The 15958-nt window shown below is 63.9% G+C and overlaps 1 protein-coding gene across 6 annotated transcripts in view; it reads right to left on the reverse strand.

Moving 5' to 3' along the window:
- Window positions 1–15958, reverse strand: part of ANKMY1 (ankyrin repeat and MYND domain containing 1) — a 48138-nt gene that overhangs the window by 20771 nt on the left and 11409 nt on the right. For 5 of the 6 annotated variants that reach the window (XM_072796964.1, XM_072796960.1, XM_072796961.1 and 2 more), the window contains exons 3-8: window positions 13813–14002; window positions 11050–11193; window positions 6385–6857; window positions 4606–4822; window positions 4218–4382; window positions 1035–1498 (exon numbers count right to left, since the gene is read on the reverse strand). In XM_072796964.1, the coding sequence (XP_072653065.1) occupies window positions 1035–1498; window positions 4218–4382; window positions 4606–4822; window positions 6385–6857; window positions 11050–11193; window positions 13813–14002 (1653 nt within the window). The remainder of the gene's footprint in view (window positions 1–1034; window positions 1499–4217; window positions 4383–4605; window positions 4823–6384; window positions 6858–11049; window positions 11194–13812; window positions 14003–15958) is intronic. The other variant, XM_072796966.1, reaches the window with a different exon arrangement.

Here is a 15958-nt window from a genome sequence, read left to right on the forward strand (position 1 = left end):
TGGCTGCATCAGAATCCAGCACTGCGAGGGGTCCCAAGCCCGGGTGAGTCTGTGACATCAGGACCTGGTCGTGTGGAAAGAACTGAGCTCTCCCCGAGGCTGACAGGTGTCACCGGACGCTGCGGGGGGTGCACACGGTGACAGGTGCACAGCGTCCAAAATCCAAGTCTCCTCTCGAGAGCCGAGACGTCACCACTGGCCACACACCCTTCGGGGGTCTCCTAGAGCCCGAGGCTCAGCGTGTGCACAAGGACGAGGGACCCTTGCGTGCCAGTCGGTCATTCTTGCAAGTAAGGGGGTGTCCCTCGGGGGACGGCGACAGCGCCCCCCGCGACGCCTGCGCTGGAGACGCTCTTCCCTCGGGAGAACCGTCCCGCCGGGTGGGAGCAGGCGAGCCTCGAGACCCCCAGCTTGTTGCACAGCAGCGGAAAGGCCCGGCCTCGGGGTCAAGGTTTAATGGCTGAGAAGCCCCCACTGCTGCATCGCGTGCGTTCCCACACATGGGAGACGCGGGGCAGGTGTCACAGGGCGAAAGGACAGGTGACGTATGAGGAGCGTTAGGAGGATCGTTCCCCCCCTAGACTCCCCGACAGTCTGGGACCCCCGCGGGCGCTTGGAGAGGCGGGGGGCTGAGGGTCTGCAGGGGAGCGGGGGGCGGGTGAGCGTGTGTGTAGGACCACGTGCAGGGCAGCGTGTGGGGAGTGGGGGTGAGGGGGCGAGCGTGTGCAGATGAGCGTGTGCCAGCGCGTGTATGAATGTGCAGGACTAGGGAGGGCGAGCCAGCGAATGTGTGCGGGCTCTGGGTGCACGTGGGGTAGGCGTGCGTGTGCGCCCCCTCGGGGGCCCCGGTGCTCCTGGATTCTCACTGCCGCTGTCCCCCGGTGTCGTAGCTGGGCCCCCAGCCCTGGGCCACACAGGCAGTGGCCACCCTGACACCCCGGGTGGCGGCGCCCGGCACGGGCCCCCCGCGTCCCTGCAGGCTCGCCGGCCCGAGCGTGGCCCTCGGCCCCCGCGCTCACGCTCCAGCGACCTACTCGATCATGGCCAGGGCCATCCTCCTCATGGTGCCCTTCACCGAGCCGGTGGCGCCGAGGGACTGGCTCTTCAGCGTGCTGTGGGCCTGGGCGCTCTTCTCCAGCAGGTCCTGGGACAGCTCGATGGTGTAGTTGTGCACGCAGACGTCGGACTCGAAGTCCGTCTCCTGGCTGCCCGGCGTGCACCTGTCCGGACTCCCCGCCACGCCAACCATCCCCTTCTCCAGGTCGCTGACGCTGCCCCGCGGCGACACAGGCTCCCACTTCTGAGGGTTGCCCCCCGGGTCGGGGGACTCTCGAGACGGCTGCGTGCCCGCGGAGAGGCCGTCCTCCTCACTGCCCGACACCACGGACCTCTGCTCCTGGCTGCCGGGCATGGGCACCCACTCCTCCAAACTGGGCTCCTTGGCGGCTTCGGGGAGTGAGGAGGAGCGGCTGGGGTTCACCGGCACACTCGGGGCTTCCTGGGGGAGGAGGGGAGGCACGCGTCCCATTAGAAGGAACGAGAGGTCAGAGCGCCAACCCTGAACCTAAACAACTTAAACCAACTTCTTTAGCAAGAAGCGGCGCGCACGGCGCACACGGCGCCTCCGGGCTCCCGGGCCGACGACGCCGAAGCACTTTGCGGACACCAGGGGAGGGAAGCGCACGTCTTGGGGGCAGCGCCCCGAAACCTGAGCCACGCGGCACGAGCCCGGCCACATCCGGCGAGCGTGGGCCCAGACAGCCGATGGCCTCGGTCCTCGCGCTCCTCACACAGACGCTCGCCCGTGGATACGCTCGGGTTGAACAAAATACCTTCTCAGAATCAATTCCCCCTGGTTTACCACTTTTTTTACTGTGGCTCCTAGAGACTTTTAAGATTTAGTGTATTCGAGAGAAAGCGAGAGAGCGTGAGCAGGGGGGAGGGCAGAGGGGGAGGCAGCTCCCGATGAGCAGGGGCTCGATCCAGGACCCCGCCCGCACCCCAACCCTACACACTTACAGGGCAGGATGGCCACGTGGCTGCGCCACATCCATGGGAGGCCGCCCGGGGCCCCGTTCAGAGGCTCTGTCCCCCCGGGTGGTCCCGGGACAGCAGCGTCCCTGTGGCCAGGAGGGCGGGCTCTTGGGCCCCAGCCCAGACCCCTGAGGCAGAGATGCTGGGGTGCGGCCAGCTCTCCGTGCCCCCCATAGATGGGGAGGCTTCCCGGGCCCAGGGCCTCCGCGGGGTGCAGGGGGCACAGGGGCGCGCCCATGCGGAGGCCGCAGGGAAGGAAGGTTCCCGGTGCGGTGCGTGAGCCCAGCTGCGGCTGGACGCGGGGCCTCCGTTCTAAAGAGGTGCCGCCGTGGGAACCCAGGGAACCTGCCCCCACGGGCTCCCGGGGCGCTGGCAACACTGCGGGTGCTGAGAGGCAGAGGGACGACCGGGTCCTCTGCCGCCGGCCCCGCAGCCCGAGCGCGCACAGGTGGAACTTGCCTGAAGGTGAGCGCGGCTGGGGCCCGGCGGGCGAGTGGACGCGGCGGGTGCGCCGCGAGCTGGCGACGCCTCGGTCTGCGCGACGGTCCACGCGTGCTCCTGCACGTGCCGCCGCCTCCTCTTATTTTGTGTACGGGCAGTGTTTTTTCAGAATAAGAAATTTAAAAGGTAGAGGAGTGATTTTTACCAGAACCTTAAGTATACGAAGAAAATGCTCTCAGGGACTCCGGCTGCCTTCACCCATAGTTGATGAGGCTTCCCCGACGGCCAGGGGGACGCCGCGGGCCCGGAGAAGGCCCTGCCCCTGGAAGCTCGCAACGAAGGGGGGATGACAGGGGTGGAAATGATCTCCCCACCGTGTCCACACGATCACCTTTGAACTTCGTTACTGTACGTGAACAACTTCCAGCCAAGAAGGAGCGCGGACGCACAAACCCTCCACCTCCGTCTCCCTGTGGGGTGCTCAGCGCCTGCCTCCCTGGGAGGCCTCCTCCCTGCGTGCACCTGCTCCCCCCACCCACCCGGGGCAGTGGGACCCTGTGGGCCCGGCCTCCTCCCCGCGTGCACCTGCTCCCCACGCAGTCAGGCCCTGAGGCCCGTGGGCCCTGCCACCCTGAGGTCCCCGGTTGCTGGTGTGCTCCCACCTCAGAGAACTGAAGGCAGAAGCTGGGGGCTGGAGACGCAGAGGGGTCATGTTGGGGTAACAGGCGCTCTGCCCGCCGTGGGGCACAGGCCGAGGCTCATAAGGTGGTCTCCTCAAGGAAGGAATTCAGGAGAAGGGATGAGGTGAGAGAAGGGGCCCACCGTGCGCCATTCCCTCAGCGGCCCAGGAGAGGCCCCAACTGCGGGGAAAGCGGCAGCCCCCCCACCCCGAAGGCCTGCTGGGTGGACGCGAGTCCCAGACTGGGTGGCCTCACAGCCCTGACAGGCGCCAGGGTCCCCAAGGGATGGGAGCAGCCCCTATAGACGTGCCCCCCCCGGCCGGTGCTCAGGGGACAGGCCACCGAGGCGGCCCTGGACTGCGGGGAGCAGGACCTCGGGCACTGCCCGCCTGGCTGGCGGCCCCACCGGGCACAGGAACCCAGCAGATGGCGGTGCCCCTGCAGCGCCCAGGGGCTCAGAGGCGCCTGGATGAACCACAGGACACCGTGTGACCCCCAGATCCCACGGGAAACACGCGGAAGCAGGAGCGCACGCCAACGCTTGCCCAGCGCCGTCCGGGCAGCACTATTCACAGTGGGCAAAGGTGGGCCTCCCTCCTGGACGCCAGCCCGCCCTCCCTCCTCCCCCCCTCCTCTCTCCCTCCTCCCCCCTCCTCCCTCCCTCCTCCCCCCTCCGCCCCCCTCCGCCCTCCCTCCCTGTCTCCTTCCCTGCGGCCCACAGGAGGGGTCTCGGGGCCCCCACCACTGCGCACGTGGCTCCTCTGGGACACGTACCCCTTGGCGTTGAGGCAAGAGCTTGGGACACCGAGCGAGTGTGCCAGCAACGGCCCTGCCTCCCGCTCCCCGCCCCGCAGGCCTTAATGTCCCCTCGCCCCACCTGAAGCTGATCCACACAGGGCGAGACTGGTGGGCGTTGTGAGAAGAGACAGACAGGTGGATGGGCACGGGGGACAGGGGATGGGGGACAAGGGACGGGGACGTGGGGTAGGTGGGCGGGGGACGGGGGACAGGGTGGTGCAGACGCCAGGCCGGGCTGCGGGGCTGCGGGGCTGCGGGGCTGACCTGGGGCTTGGGCGCCGTGCGCTCGGCGATGTTGGGTTTGAAGGACCGGGATGGGTAGTAGAGAAGGAAGCACATGCTGAGCACCGTGAGCCCCTCATCCGTGAACTTGTTCACGTCGGCCCCGTTGTCCAGCAGAAGGTTGACAATGTCGTTGTGACAGTGGAGCTGGAGGCGGGAGGCCGGCCTCGTGAGGACGGCAGGCGCCTGAGCAAGGCCCACGCGGGCGCCGACTCGAGGCCACGGCGTGGGAAGGTGGAGGCGCCCCGGGCCGCTCGCTGTCACCTGACCCCGCGCCCCCCGCTTCTGGGCTGGGAGGACGCGGCCCCTGACGCCGAGGAGCCCAGGCCGGCCCGCTCCGCCCTCCCGGGGCGCCCGGTGGGGGACTCACGGCAGCCGCGGCAAGCGCGGTGTAGCCCTTGGCATCGGCCACGTCGGCGCTGGCGAGCCCGTCCCGGAGGATCCCGTAGACCCAGTCGTAGCTCCCTTCCCGGGCCCTCAGGATCATGTCCTCGGCCAAGCGCTCCTTGGGCCCGCAGCGCGCAAAGCCGCTCCGGTCCCCTTCCAGCACGGCGCCCATGCCCCAGCTGCCGTGAGCCCTCTTGTTCCTGGCAACGGGGGCTTCGGTGGCCGGGCCAGCTCCGGGCCCCACTCGGGGCCCCCCGCACCCCCTCTGCGTTCCTCACCCTGCCCGCCCCGGCCTCTTCCTCCCTTACAGCCCACTCTCCAGGCACCCTGAGCCCCAGGGCCGCCCACCGGCGGGTCGCAGTAGCGAGGACGCAGCACCGTGGTGCGATGCGCTGCCCACGGGGGAAGACGCTCAAGCTGCTCGTGTGCCCTGGGCAGGAACGGCTGCGAGGGGACCCTGCGCGCCCCTGACTCAGCGGCCCCTCCGTGCGGGCCGGGCGAGGGGCTCTCACAGGCGGCCGGGCACACACGCGGATCTGGCACTCGGCACCGAGCACTCACATCCCGCCTCTGCCCATTCGCTCTTCTATTTGAGGAGAGATCGTGCAAGCCCCATGGCCCCTCCACCGCCACACACTGAGGCCTCTTGTGTCCACATAACCTCCTACACAGCCAAGAATCGTGGATTCAGGGCAGCCCGGGGGCTCAGCGGCTCAGCGCCACCTTCTGCCCGGGGCGTGATCCTGGGGACCCGGGATCGAGTCCCACGTCGGGCTCCCCGCATGGAGCCTGCTTCTCCCTCGGCCTGTGTCTCTGCCTCTGCCTCTGTGCGTGCATGTGTGTCTCTCATGAATAAATAAATAATATCTTTTTTAAAATTTTAACTTTAGGGCAGCCCTGGTGGCTCAGCGGTTTGGCGCCGCCTGTAGCCTGGGGTGTGATCCTGGGGACTTGGGATCAAGTCCCGCATCAGGCTCCCTGCATGGAGCCTGCTTCTCCCTCTGCCTCTCTCTCTGTCTCTATGAATAAATAAATAAAATCTTAGATTAAAAAAAACATAAAATTTTAACTTAAAAAAAAATCAGGTTTCCTCAGGTAGCTACTAACTTTTCCAGGGCTGGGGTGGGGGCAGGCGGTCTTGGGAGACCCGCGGAGCAGCTCCACGTCTCCCAGGCACTTCGGAGGAGCCAGCCAGCCCCCAGCCTACGCCTACCCGGGCCTCCCACCCTTGGCTCTCGGGTGGGGTCTGGTAATAGCAGTCCCTCCTCTCTGCGCGGACCTTGTGCAGATGCCTGACCCACGAACACCTGGTCACACACACGACCTACAGAGGCTGGGCCCGAGCTCCCACCTGGAGACACACACGGGGTCCCAGAGCCAGGATTTGAACCCAGCGCCACCACTCAGGAGCTGGCCCTGCCCCACGTCCCCTTCCAAGGGTCTAGGCTCTTCCAGGGACTGCCCTGGCCCCACGCGCACCAAGCCACCCCCTGACCACTCCTTCCAGGCGCCGATGGCCCGGTACCTGCCTGCCCCACCCCCGTCCTCACAACGTGGGGAGCACGGCCCAGCTCACGGCCCCGCGCGGCTGCCTCACCTCAGTCGAACGGGAGAAGCACATTTACATTAACCTGACCGACAGCCCTGCAGGTGACTCCGCCGGTGCCGAGGCCGCCGGGGCCAAGCAGCGCAGCCCGTGTGCTGGGGTGGGGGGGGGCAGGGCTCCCAGACGCGGAGGTGGGAAGAAAGACGGGACCCTTACCTGTACTTGTAAGCTTGCTTCTGGATTCTGACCATCAAAGGGGTCTCATTTTTTATGAACCAGGGTTCTCCGTCCTCAACAAACGGGGGGATGTCGTTAAGGAAGACCCGGGCATCTAGTTCTTTGCGGAAAGAGCAGGTCACGGGCAGGTGGCTGTTGTCGGTGGAGTAAATGTACATTTCTGGAGGCAGAGTTAGGTCATCATCCAGGAGGAAGCGCTTGTAGTCGTAGTAAAAGGGGTCCTCTCCCTCGTGCGGCTCCTGCTCTACGCGCTCCTCGTCGGAGAGACTGATGCTAGCGGGAGAGCGCGTGAGGAAGGCCGAGTACTCTGGGTAGCTGTGTATGGAGAAGCCACCGGGGACCTCCGTGCACAGCTTAATGAGGTGCTCCCGAAACCACAGCCCGACGTCCTGGCTGCCGTCGGGGTAGGTCTCGACGCCCGGCCCAAACCGCTGGTCTGCTTTGTACAGTCCCTGCGAGACAGAGTTCAGGGGGCAGAGGGGACGGTTCAGCAGGGCCCTGTGCTCTGCAGCGGGTTCTCGAAATCAAGAAAAGAAAACATCCCTAAGAAATGTATTTGTTCACTTAGCAAATATTTACGGAGGCTCAGGACGCACCAGGGACGGGGCTCAAAAGCAAACGTGTCAAGAGGGAACACAGTAGCAGAGACAGGACTTAAGGCCCGGGGTGGTCGGGCTGGCCTCCCTGGGAAAGTGGGGAATGCCCCGGGGTCTCCAGTGGAAGCGTGTTGGGGATACCACGTGTGGGCTCATTTCAGGGGACCCCTCGCAGCACTAGGGGGCCCAGCCCAGGACCCCAGCCGCCTGTGGGGCCCAGATGCCCGGGCCCCGGGTCACAGAGACCCCAGCAGGTGCAGACTGAGAAGGCAGGAGGAGTGGGGGATGGAGGGGGAGCTAATCCTGGCTTGCAGCGAGCCCGGCAGAGTGCAGGGATGTCTGGGCCTCCCCGGGTGCTCCCACCGGGCAGGCCGGCGTTTGCGGGGTGGAGGATGCATGGAGAGGAAAGGGCCGAGAGCCTTGACTGAAAGGCGAATCTGCCCCCCACCCCAGGAAACTTGGAAAGAAGCATGTGCACAGGGAGCTCCGAGAGAGGCCCTGCTTCCCAGGAGAGCCCCCTGCTGCCTGCGCTGGCGACGAAGCCACCTGGGGGTCCCCGGAAGGGCCGGGGACAGCCCGGACAAAGGTGCTGGGGCTGACACGCACGGACACTGTGTGCAGCTGCGCCCTCGTCTGTGGGCCGGGTGGGGCGCTCGAGGGCAGGCCCTGTCTGGGCGCCTCGGGGGGAAGGCCCCGACCCCGGCCCACCCGCAGGCAGCTCGGCTGGAGCAGCCAAAGGAATGAAAAGGGTGAGTCAAACGCGGGAGGATGGCCCCGTGGTGCAGGAGTGGGGTGGGGGCGGCAGAGGTGCTTCCGGAAGGATCTCCGAGTGGCAAGGGGGCACCAAGTGCCACCGCAGTCTGCGAGAGTGGCTTGCTCAGGGGGTCCGTGTTCACTACAAGGCGGAGGGGCCCGAAAGAGAGCTGGGGACACAGCAGGAAAAGGGGGTGCAGGGAGGCAGGCAGTCGGAAAAGCAGCTGCTGCAGATCAATGAGGAGCCCAAGGGCACTCGTGCCCCCAGAGCTGACCTGGGAGCTCCCCCGCTAGGAATCTCTCCTAATGAGATGATCCCAACGTCACCAAAGCTACGCTCACACGCACGTTCACAACAGTTTACCAGGAATACCGTGGTTGCACTGTTACAACGCTGTTAACAGACGACAACCCTAACAGTGGCTAAATAAAGGAGGCCGTGCAACAGGGTGCAACAGGCCACAGGCTCAAGAAATCGTCTTCGCTGCACACTCACTTTGTGACCAGACAACGCCCTCCTAGGAACGAGTCCCAGAGATCACCCACAACAGCACAGAGTGACTACTGAGCCAGGCCGTCACCGCCGCGCCCGATGGCACAACAGAGACCGGAGAAAAGCCCGTGTGGTCAGTCCTTCCCAGGCGGCCACGAGGACACGAGACGTCTGGACGTCAGGCGACCGATGGAGGGGCGCGGAGAGCACGCCCTGCTGCGTGCAGGCCCGAGGACAAAGCCCCAGAAACCATCACCTGTGACAGGAGAGGAAGGAGGGACGCCGGACTCTGGGCTGACCCTGGTTGCTAGATTTGCCTTCAGAAAAACATCAGCTGCTTACGCAATCATAAAACAAAATCAAAGCAAGATTTAAAACGTCAAATCCCAAAAAACGAAAGCAAAACAAGGGAGCGCAGCTCTAGCCTCAGGTGGAAGGTCACGCACAGAGAGGACTTGTGTCCCGTGATTGGATTCAACATTCCCGTGGGGCAAGCCCGGGATGGAAGGAGCCACAGCGGTGCTCGTGCTGTATTATTATTCTGAAACTCTTTTATGAGATAAAACAAGAAATTTTGTTAATACTTAGAAATGATTTTTAGGACCAAGAGAAAAGATATGCAAATACAGCATCACGGCTGCTGAGTAAAAACCCTGCACGCTCCTAAACTGGATTTGGAGACGTCTGTATGAACTGGTGGTGTCTTTCCTCATTTAGGGGGGAAAAAAAAAGAATTTCTAGATCTGCTACTGAAAAATACCTAAAAATGAAAACCAGATCAACACAGTAGTAATAAGCACCCAAACTGTGGTGTCTAAACACCACGTCCCACTGTTGGAACCAGGCCTGCCGGGTAAGCGGCCAGTTCTGGGGCCAGGGCAGGAAGCATATGGACGAGCCGGCGTCTCCTCCTCACGGCAAAAGGCAAGAAAACCACCAAAGCCTCCTGGAGTGGCGTCAACTGCGAGACCCAAGCCACAGAGGCTCCCCCGACCGAAGAGTGACAACTGGGCATCGAGAAGCTTAACGATGTGCCGAGATAAGCCAAATATATGAAGAATCCATGAGTTTGGGATCCCTGGGTGGCGCAGCGGTTTGGCGCCTGCCTTTGGCCCAGGGCGCGATCCTGGAGACCCGGGATCGAATCCCACGTCGGGCTCCCGGTGCATGGAGCCTGCTTCTCCCTCTGCCTGTGTCTCTGCCTCTCTCTCTCTCTCTCTCTCTCTCTGTGTGTAACTATCATAAATAAATTTTAAAAAAAAATTAAATAAAAAAAAAAAAAGAATCCATGAGTTTATCAAGATCCTTAAGAACCCCACTAGGCCCCCCTGATGAGCCCCGAGGAACGTGAGTGGCAGTCACCTCACTGGCTGACAACTGGCGCAGCGTCAAGGGTCACGCTGCCTTTCCCGTAAAACTCCCTCCAGGTAACCAGACGGTTGGACGATGTAGATGAAAGTTAATACATGAAGGAGGAGTCGTAGATTTAGAAAGTCGCTGTCTCGCGCCCTCTAACGAAATAACGGTCCTCGATCTTCTCCAAGGTCACGGGAACGGAGGCGAGACCACTATCGGGACAGACCCTGCCCCCACGGACCAATCCCGACGCCGCAGGAAGAAAGACCCCCGGACATGTGTCTCCGGATGTGGCTCCTGACAGAGATGCGCAGCCCGGCCGTGGAGAAGCAAGAGCCTCCTCAGCCAAGGGCACGCAACACCTGGGCAGCCTCGGCGGGGGCGGCGGAGGGGAAGGCCTGGCCTCGCTTCCCGTGGAATCCCGAAGCTAACGCGAAATCCGCCACGGACCCCGATGTCAGAGCTAAAACCCTAACGCGGAGGACAGAACGAAGACGAAAATCCCAGTAGCCTCGGGTTAACCTACGATTTTGTAGCTGGGATATAAACAGGCAAGAACTGGGGCGCCCGGGGGGCTCAGTGGTTGAGCGTCTGCCTTCGGCCCAGGGCGTGACCCCAGGGTCCCGGAATCGAGTCCCGCGTCGGGCTCCCTGCATGGAGCCTGCTTCTCCCTCTGCCTGGGTCTCTGCCTCTCTCTCTCTCTGACTCATAAACAAATAAATAATTTTTTTTTTAAGCAAGAACTAGGAAAGAAAAATTGGTCTGCCTCAGAGTGACTAGAATGAAAGCAGCAAATGTTGACGGAGACACGGAGCGGCGAGAACCTTCCCATGTGACGGGCCGACCCGGCGGACGGCAGGGCCACTGGGAAGGCCACTCGGAGGCGTCGTGTGAGACTGACCGTACGCCCGCCCCATGGCCCGCAGCCCCGCGCCCAGGTGTTCATCCAAAGGAGAAGACAGACACGCGGGCACACGAAGACCGGCGCTCAAACGCTCTGGGCAGCTTCGGTCGTAGGAACCAGAAACTTGAAAGAACTCAAATGTGCAGCCTTCGGGGAACCGGTAAAAACCGTATCCCGTCCGCACGATGGAATCCCGCTTCGCAGCAAAAGGGACAGATTGCCGATGTCCGCGAGCATGTCTGAGTCTCCAAAAACCGTGTCCTGCCCCAGAGGAAACCCTGCTGCAGGGTGGCCTGAGATGACGGACGAGGGACAAGGGCGTGCCAGCTCCGGGGGAAAAAGGCAGGTTTCAAGGTGATACATGTGGGACGATCCACGGACTGAAACCTCGACATCTCTGTGCGTTTACAGCTGGCCCTGAAGACACGCAGCGCGCTGACCCCCGGCCCTGCTCGGGAAAATGGGGTCTTTCCCGTGGCCTGAACCCCAGGGTCCGCCCGGCCCAGCCCTGCACGCCCGCACGCGGGCGCCCCGCCCCTCACCTGGAAGAGCCTCGTCTTCAGGTACATGGTGCCGTAGCCTTCTCGGGAGCTCAGGTAGAACATGCCCGTGAAACTGGAGCCGTCGGGCCACAGGTACGTGCCCAGCCCGTGGCGGTGGTCCCGGTAAAACTGCCCCCGGTAAGACTGCGGAGAGAGCCGGTGCCAGGCGGTGCTGGGGAGGCGGCTCCGGGAACCCCCTCCCCTGGGGGGGGCAGCACGCCAGGCAGGCAGTGAGGGCAGCACGGGGTACCTGGCCGCAGGCCCCCTCCGAGTTTGTAGAGATGGTCACGTGCATCCCAAGGAGCAGGTGCCAGGCGGTCAGCCCCCCGGGGGCCAGATCCGTCCCGCCCGCCCCCCCAGCTCAGGTTTGGGTGGGGGCCGACCCCACTCAGAGCTCTGGCCCAGGCTCAGCCCCCATCCTGCCCGGGCTCACAGGGGGCAAGCTGGCCCAGGCGGGGGGGCGGGCGGTGGGGGGAGCATCAGCTCGGGCCCCCCCGTGGGGCCCCAGGAGCAGGCCATGGCCCTGGCTGGGAACACCGGCGTGGCTTTGATTTAAAACTCGTCTACACTGAGCCACGGATGTGGGCCCGCGGGCCCTTTCCCAAGCCCACGGATGTGAGGGGCGCATCCGTCTGAGCCTGGCCCCTCTACTGGGGCCTCACGTCGGAGAAAGAGTGTGCTGCCCACGCCGAGCCCTTCCCAACCACCGCGCTGGCCTCGGGCACCGCTCACGCCTCCTTCCACGGCAGGAGCAGGCTGGCCGGGCAATGCCTACACGCCACCCAGGACGAACGGGATGGCAGCCGCTGCCTGCTTGGCGACCCCCCTGCCCTCTGGCAGCGGACAGGACTCCCCACAGGGTCGGTGGTGGACTGACCGCAGCGCCCAGCCACAGGGGACCAAGCCTGGCCAACCCGAGGGCTCCCGACCCCCGGCCCCGGCCCTGACCTGGGTTTGGCCACAGGACCCACGCCCAAGCCAGACCAGGCATGCCACGGCCTTTCCTCTCCTCCAGGCGGGTGTGATGCGGCTCCTGTGGGCTCACCAGATGGTGGAGGGTCAGTCACGACCCCCCACGTGGAGATGGGGAGGAGGTGCCCGGCAGGGTCACTGGAGCCCCTGGACCTGGCCACGCCTGGGGCCCCATGGCCCCTGCTGATGGACTCTCCAGGTACAAGAGCCAGCAAAGGCCCTTCTGGGTCCCACCTGGGATGAGTGCGGACTCAGTTCCGGTTCTGAAGAGCCCGTGCAGCCCCAGGACACTCTGCGCCTTCCGCCAACACCCACCTAATCTGCGTGGTTTGCGGGGCACACCAGAGTCCACCCACCTCTTAAAAAAAAATCTGAACTTGCAGATTGTGTAGGACTGCAGGGGGGACATTTAACCCTTCCGTCCAGTCCCCAGGATAAGGCAGCACCACAGGGACTTGGCCCTTGCTCGCCGCATCTCTCCCTGGCCCTCCGCCCAGCCCGGGAGCCCCATCTGACCCCCAGAGCTGACGTGCTCGGTCCGGTCCTCTGAACACAGTTAACGCCTTTAAGGCCACTGCTCGCAGCGGCACGCCCTCCGGTCCCCCGGCCGCTCCAGGTCCTGCTGGACGAGCACCTGCTCGGTGGACCTGGAGGTCCCCGCCAGACAGGGACCAGGCTGGCCGTGGCCTCCCGGGGCTCCGCCGGACAGGTCAGCACACCCGAACCCCAAGGCCGCGAATGGGGGCTGAGCGGGCCCGGGACACCACAGAGTTGGGTAAGAGAGAGAAAGTAGCGGAGGACTAAAGCCGCAGACACCCCGCAGGGATCGGGGCTTGACCGTCAACGCCATGGCGACGTGCACCTGCTGATGGAAGCTCGGCCCCGGCCTCGGCCCCAGCCAGCCTGGCCCCGTCCCGGCCGTGGGAGGTCTGGGGGCTCCTTGAGCTCGGGGTGCGTTCCAGGCGGGGGACGGGCCCGAGCCGGGGCCCCCCAGCCCACTGCCCCTGCAGCTACTGAGCGAAAGCCCCCTAAGGGGACCTCGCCCCGCCTCCCGCGAGGAGGAGCCGCTCTGAAAACCTCCGGCTGGAAGGGGAGGCAGCCAGAGCCCGGGGCGCCTGGCACGGTCCTGCCCCAGGCCCCGCTGCTCCACCCGCCCGGAGCCCCGCAGGCAGCAGCTTGCAGAGCCCGTCTCCCGGCGTCCCCCCGGGGTCCTGGACCGGCCCCCTGCGCAGCCTCCAGAACCGCTGTCATTTGATTGCTAAAAAGATCCCTTCCTTCTGTTTACCCTGAGGCTCCAGGGCCCGCTCACCCACAGAAATACAACTTGGACACAGTCATTCGAGATTTCAAAACAGTCGCCCGGACGAGGGTGTATCTTCGGTCACAGCTCCCAGGCCTCCCCCTGGACACCCGGCCAACCGCGGCCAGGGCCCTGGAAGTCTGAGGATGCTTCTCCGCGGACGTTTCCCAGGTCGGGAAGACCCTGGCCCAGCACCCTCCTGCCGCGGCCTGCAAGTCCGCCGCAGGGCCCTCTTAGAAGGGGGAGACCGGGGCGCCTGGGGGGCTCCGTCCGTTACGCATCCGACGCCCAGCTCGGCTCAGGATCTCGGGGTCGCGAGGTGCGGCCCCCAGTCGGGCTCGGCGTCTGCTTAAGATTCCCTCTCCCCCTCTCCCTCTGCCCCTGCACCGACCCCCCCTCACTTAAAAGAGGAGGAGGAGGAGCGGGAGGAAGAGAGCCAGCGTCGCTGGCTGAGCCCAGACAGGAGGGAGGGAGCCCTGGAAGCCACTGACCTCGCCCGTGGGCCAAGAGAATTCTCCGTGCCCCAGCTTCATGTCCAGCCCGAAGTCCCCTCGGTACACACAGCCGTCCGGCCACTCCTGCATGCCCTGCACCAGCTGGATGTAGGCCTCCTTCAGGTCTTGCTCCCTGGGGGGACCCTGGGACTCCTCCTCCTCCTCCTCTGGGGCATCTGGGACGTCCCTAGAGGGGCGAAGAGCGGGAGACAGAAGGCCAACATCGGCACAGGCCCAAGGGGTGACGGCGCAGGGAACCACACGCCATCTCAGTTCCTCCTCCCAGCAAGCCCCTGAGCTGGAGGGTGTTGCTACCCCCATTCTGCAGAGAGAAACTGAGGCACAAGGGTGCAGCGATGGCCCAAGGTCGCACAGGAGGCGGGCAAGCCCGTGTCTGTCTGACGTGGCTGAGAGGCAGCCGGTGCCCGGGAGGCAGCACCAGCTCTAATGCCCGGAAGCGGAGGGCTGCCCCGCTCCAGCTGTTGACTGGTGAGCTTTGTGTCCCCCACGCGCCCAGAGTGCCCGGCCCACAGCTGGGCAGGAGGCGGACATGGGGCAGACACGCGTGGACCAGCGACGGGTCTAAAGAAGGGGAGGGAGCTTGGGCCCGGAGCCGCACCGAGCGGGCGGGTGGGCGGAAGGCTGCAGGGGGTGCACGGCGAGGGGCAGGGGACGTGCGCCAAGGTCCGTGTGCTTCTCTGCTGCTCACACCATCTAAACGTACAAACCCTGACCTAAGAGGGGACCTACTCTGACTCCCCATCGCTCGACCCCTCCCTCTGCCCCCTCTCGAGGCCTCAGCGCTCTTGGTCCCGCTGCGTCTCGGGGGCGTCTATGGTCTACCGACCGGTGTCAGTGTAGGCGGATGGCCCAGCTGGCCGCTCAACGCACGGAAACCCCAGACCTTGAGCCCCCTCCACCAGCCAGCCCTCTGGTGCCAGCCCTGAGCCACCGAGGCCTCACGAAGCACCGCCCAGAGGAGGAGGGACACAAAATCTGTGAACACAGGAACCTCCATTTGCCCTGTTATGTGTCTGTAGAAAGACGCCAGGAAAAGCAGACACGAGGATAAAAAACCCGGGGGCTCCGATTAGGTTCGTTTTTTTTCTTGGCTCACCTGTGGTTACGGGCTGATTGTGTCCCCACGCCCCACCTCTGCGCGCACACACACACACACACACACAGGGCCCCGTACGGGAGCCTGAATACCAGCGCCGCACGGCGAGGCTGCACTTGGACACAGATCTTCACACGGGAGACCCAGTTACGGGGAGGTCATTAGGGTGGGCCTGCTCTGAGGGGACTGCTGTCCTTCTGCCAAGGGGAAGCTTGGACACGGAGAAACACGCAAAGAGAAGGCGACGCGCAGACACAGGGAGGGAAGACGGCCCCTTACAAGCCAGGGAGGGCGGCCTGGAGCAGATTCTCCCTCACACCCGCACAAGAAACCACCCCCGACTTGCAGCCTCCAGACCGAAGATGACACACGTCCATCTCGGGCCACTCAGTCTGTGCTATCCTGTCGCAGCCCCAACAAACTCGTACACCACCTATTTTCCCACTTGGCTACGTGGCAAAGATCTTACCTGCTTAATCTTAAAAAAAAAAAAAAAAAAAAAAAAGGAACAAATGGAGACTTTCCTTAAAAAAATAAATGGAAATGATGCTAAGATCAAGCAAGAAAATCATGAACACAACCAATCAGCTGAAAGGCCCACGCCAGGGTGGGAATGGCCAGCTGGCCAGGTGAGCAAGGGCCTGGCCACCTGGTTCTGCCACCAGACAGGTTCCTTATCTTCTTGTGACCCAGTGGCTCTCCTCATCTGTAAAGGGGGATTAGGGGCGCCTGGGTGGCTCAGCAGTTGAGCACCTGCCTCTGGCTCAGGGCATGACCCCAGGTCCTGGGATCGAGTCCCACATCGGGCTCCCTGCATGGAGCCTGCTTCTCCCTCTGCCTGTGTCTCTGCCTCTCTGTGTGTGTGTGTCTCATGAATAACTGAATAAAATCCTAAAAAAAAATTTTTTTTAGAAAGGGGGGACTATGTCGGTGCTCTCAGACTATTACAGACAGAGCCCCCACACACTGCACACATTTATTTCTCCCAGCCTGGACGAGCCTGAGATGAGGGGGCCTGCGGACTCT

The sequence above is a fragment of the Canis lupus genome, chromosome 24, assembly GCF_048164855.1.
Source record: "Canis lupus baileyi chromosome 24, mCanLup2.hap1, whole genome shotgun sequence".
Taxonomy (NCBI): domain Eukaryota; kingdom Metazoa; phylum Chordata; class Mammalia; order Carnivora; family Canidae; genus Canis; species Canis lupus.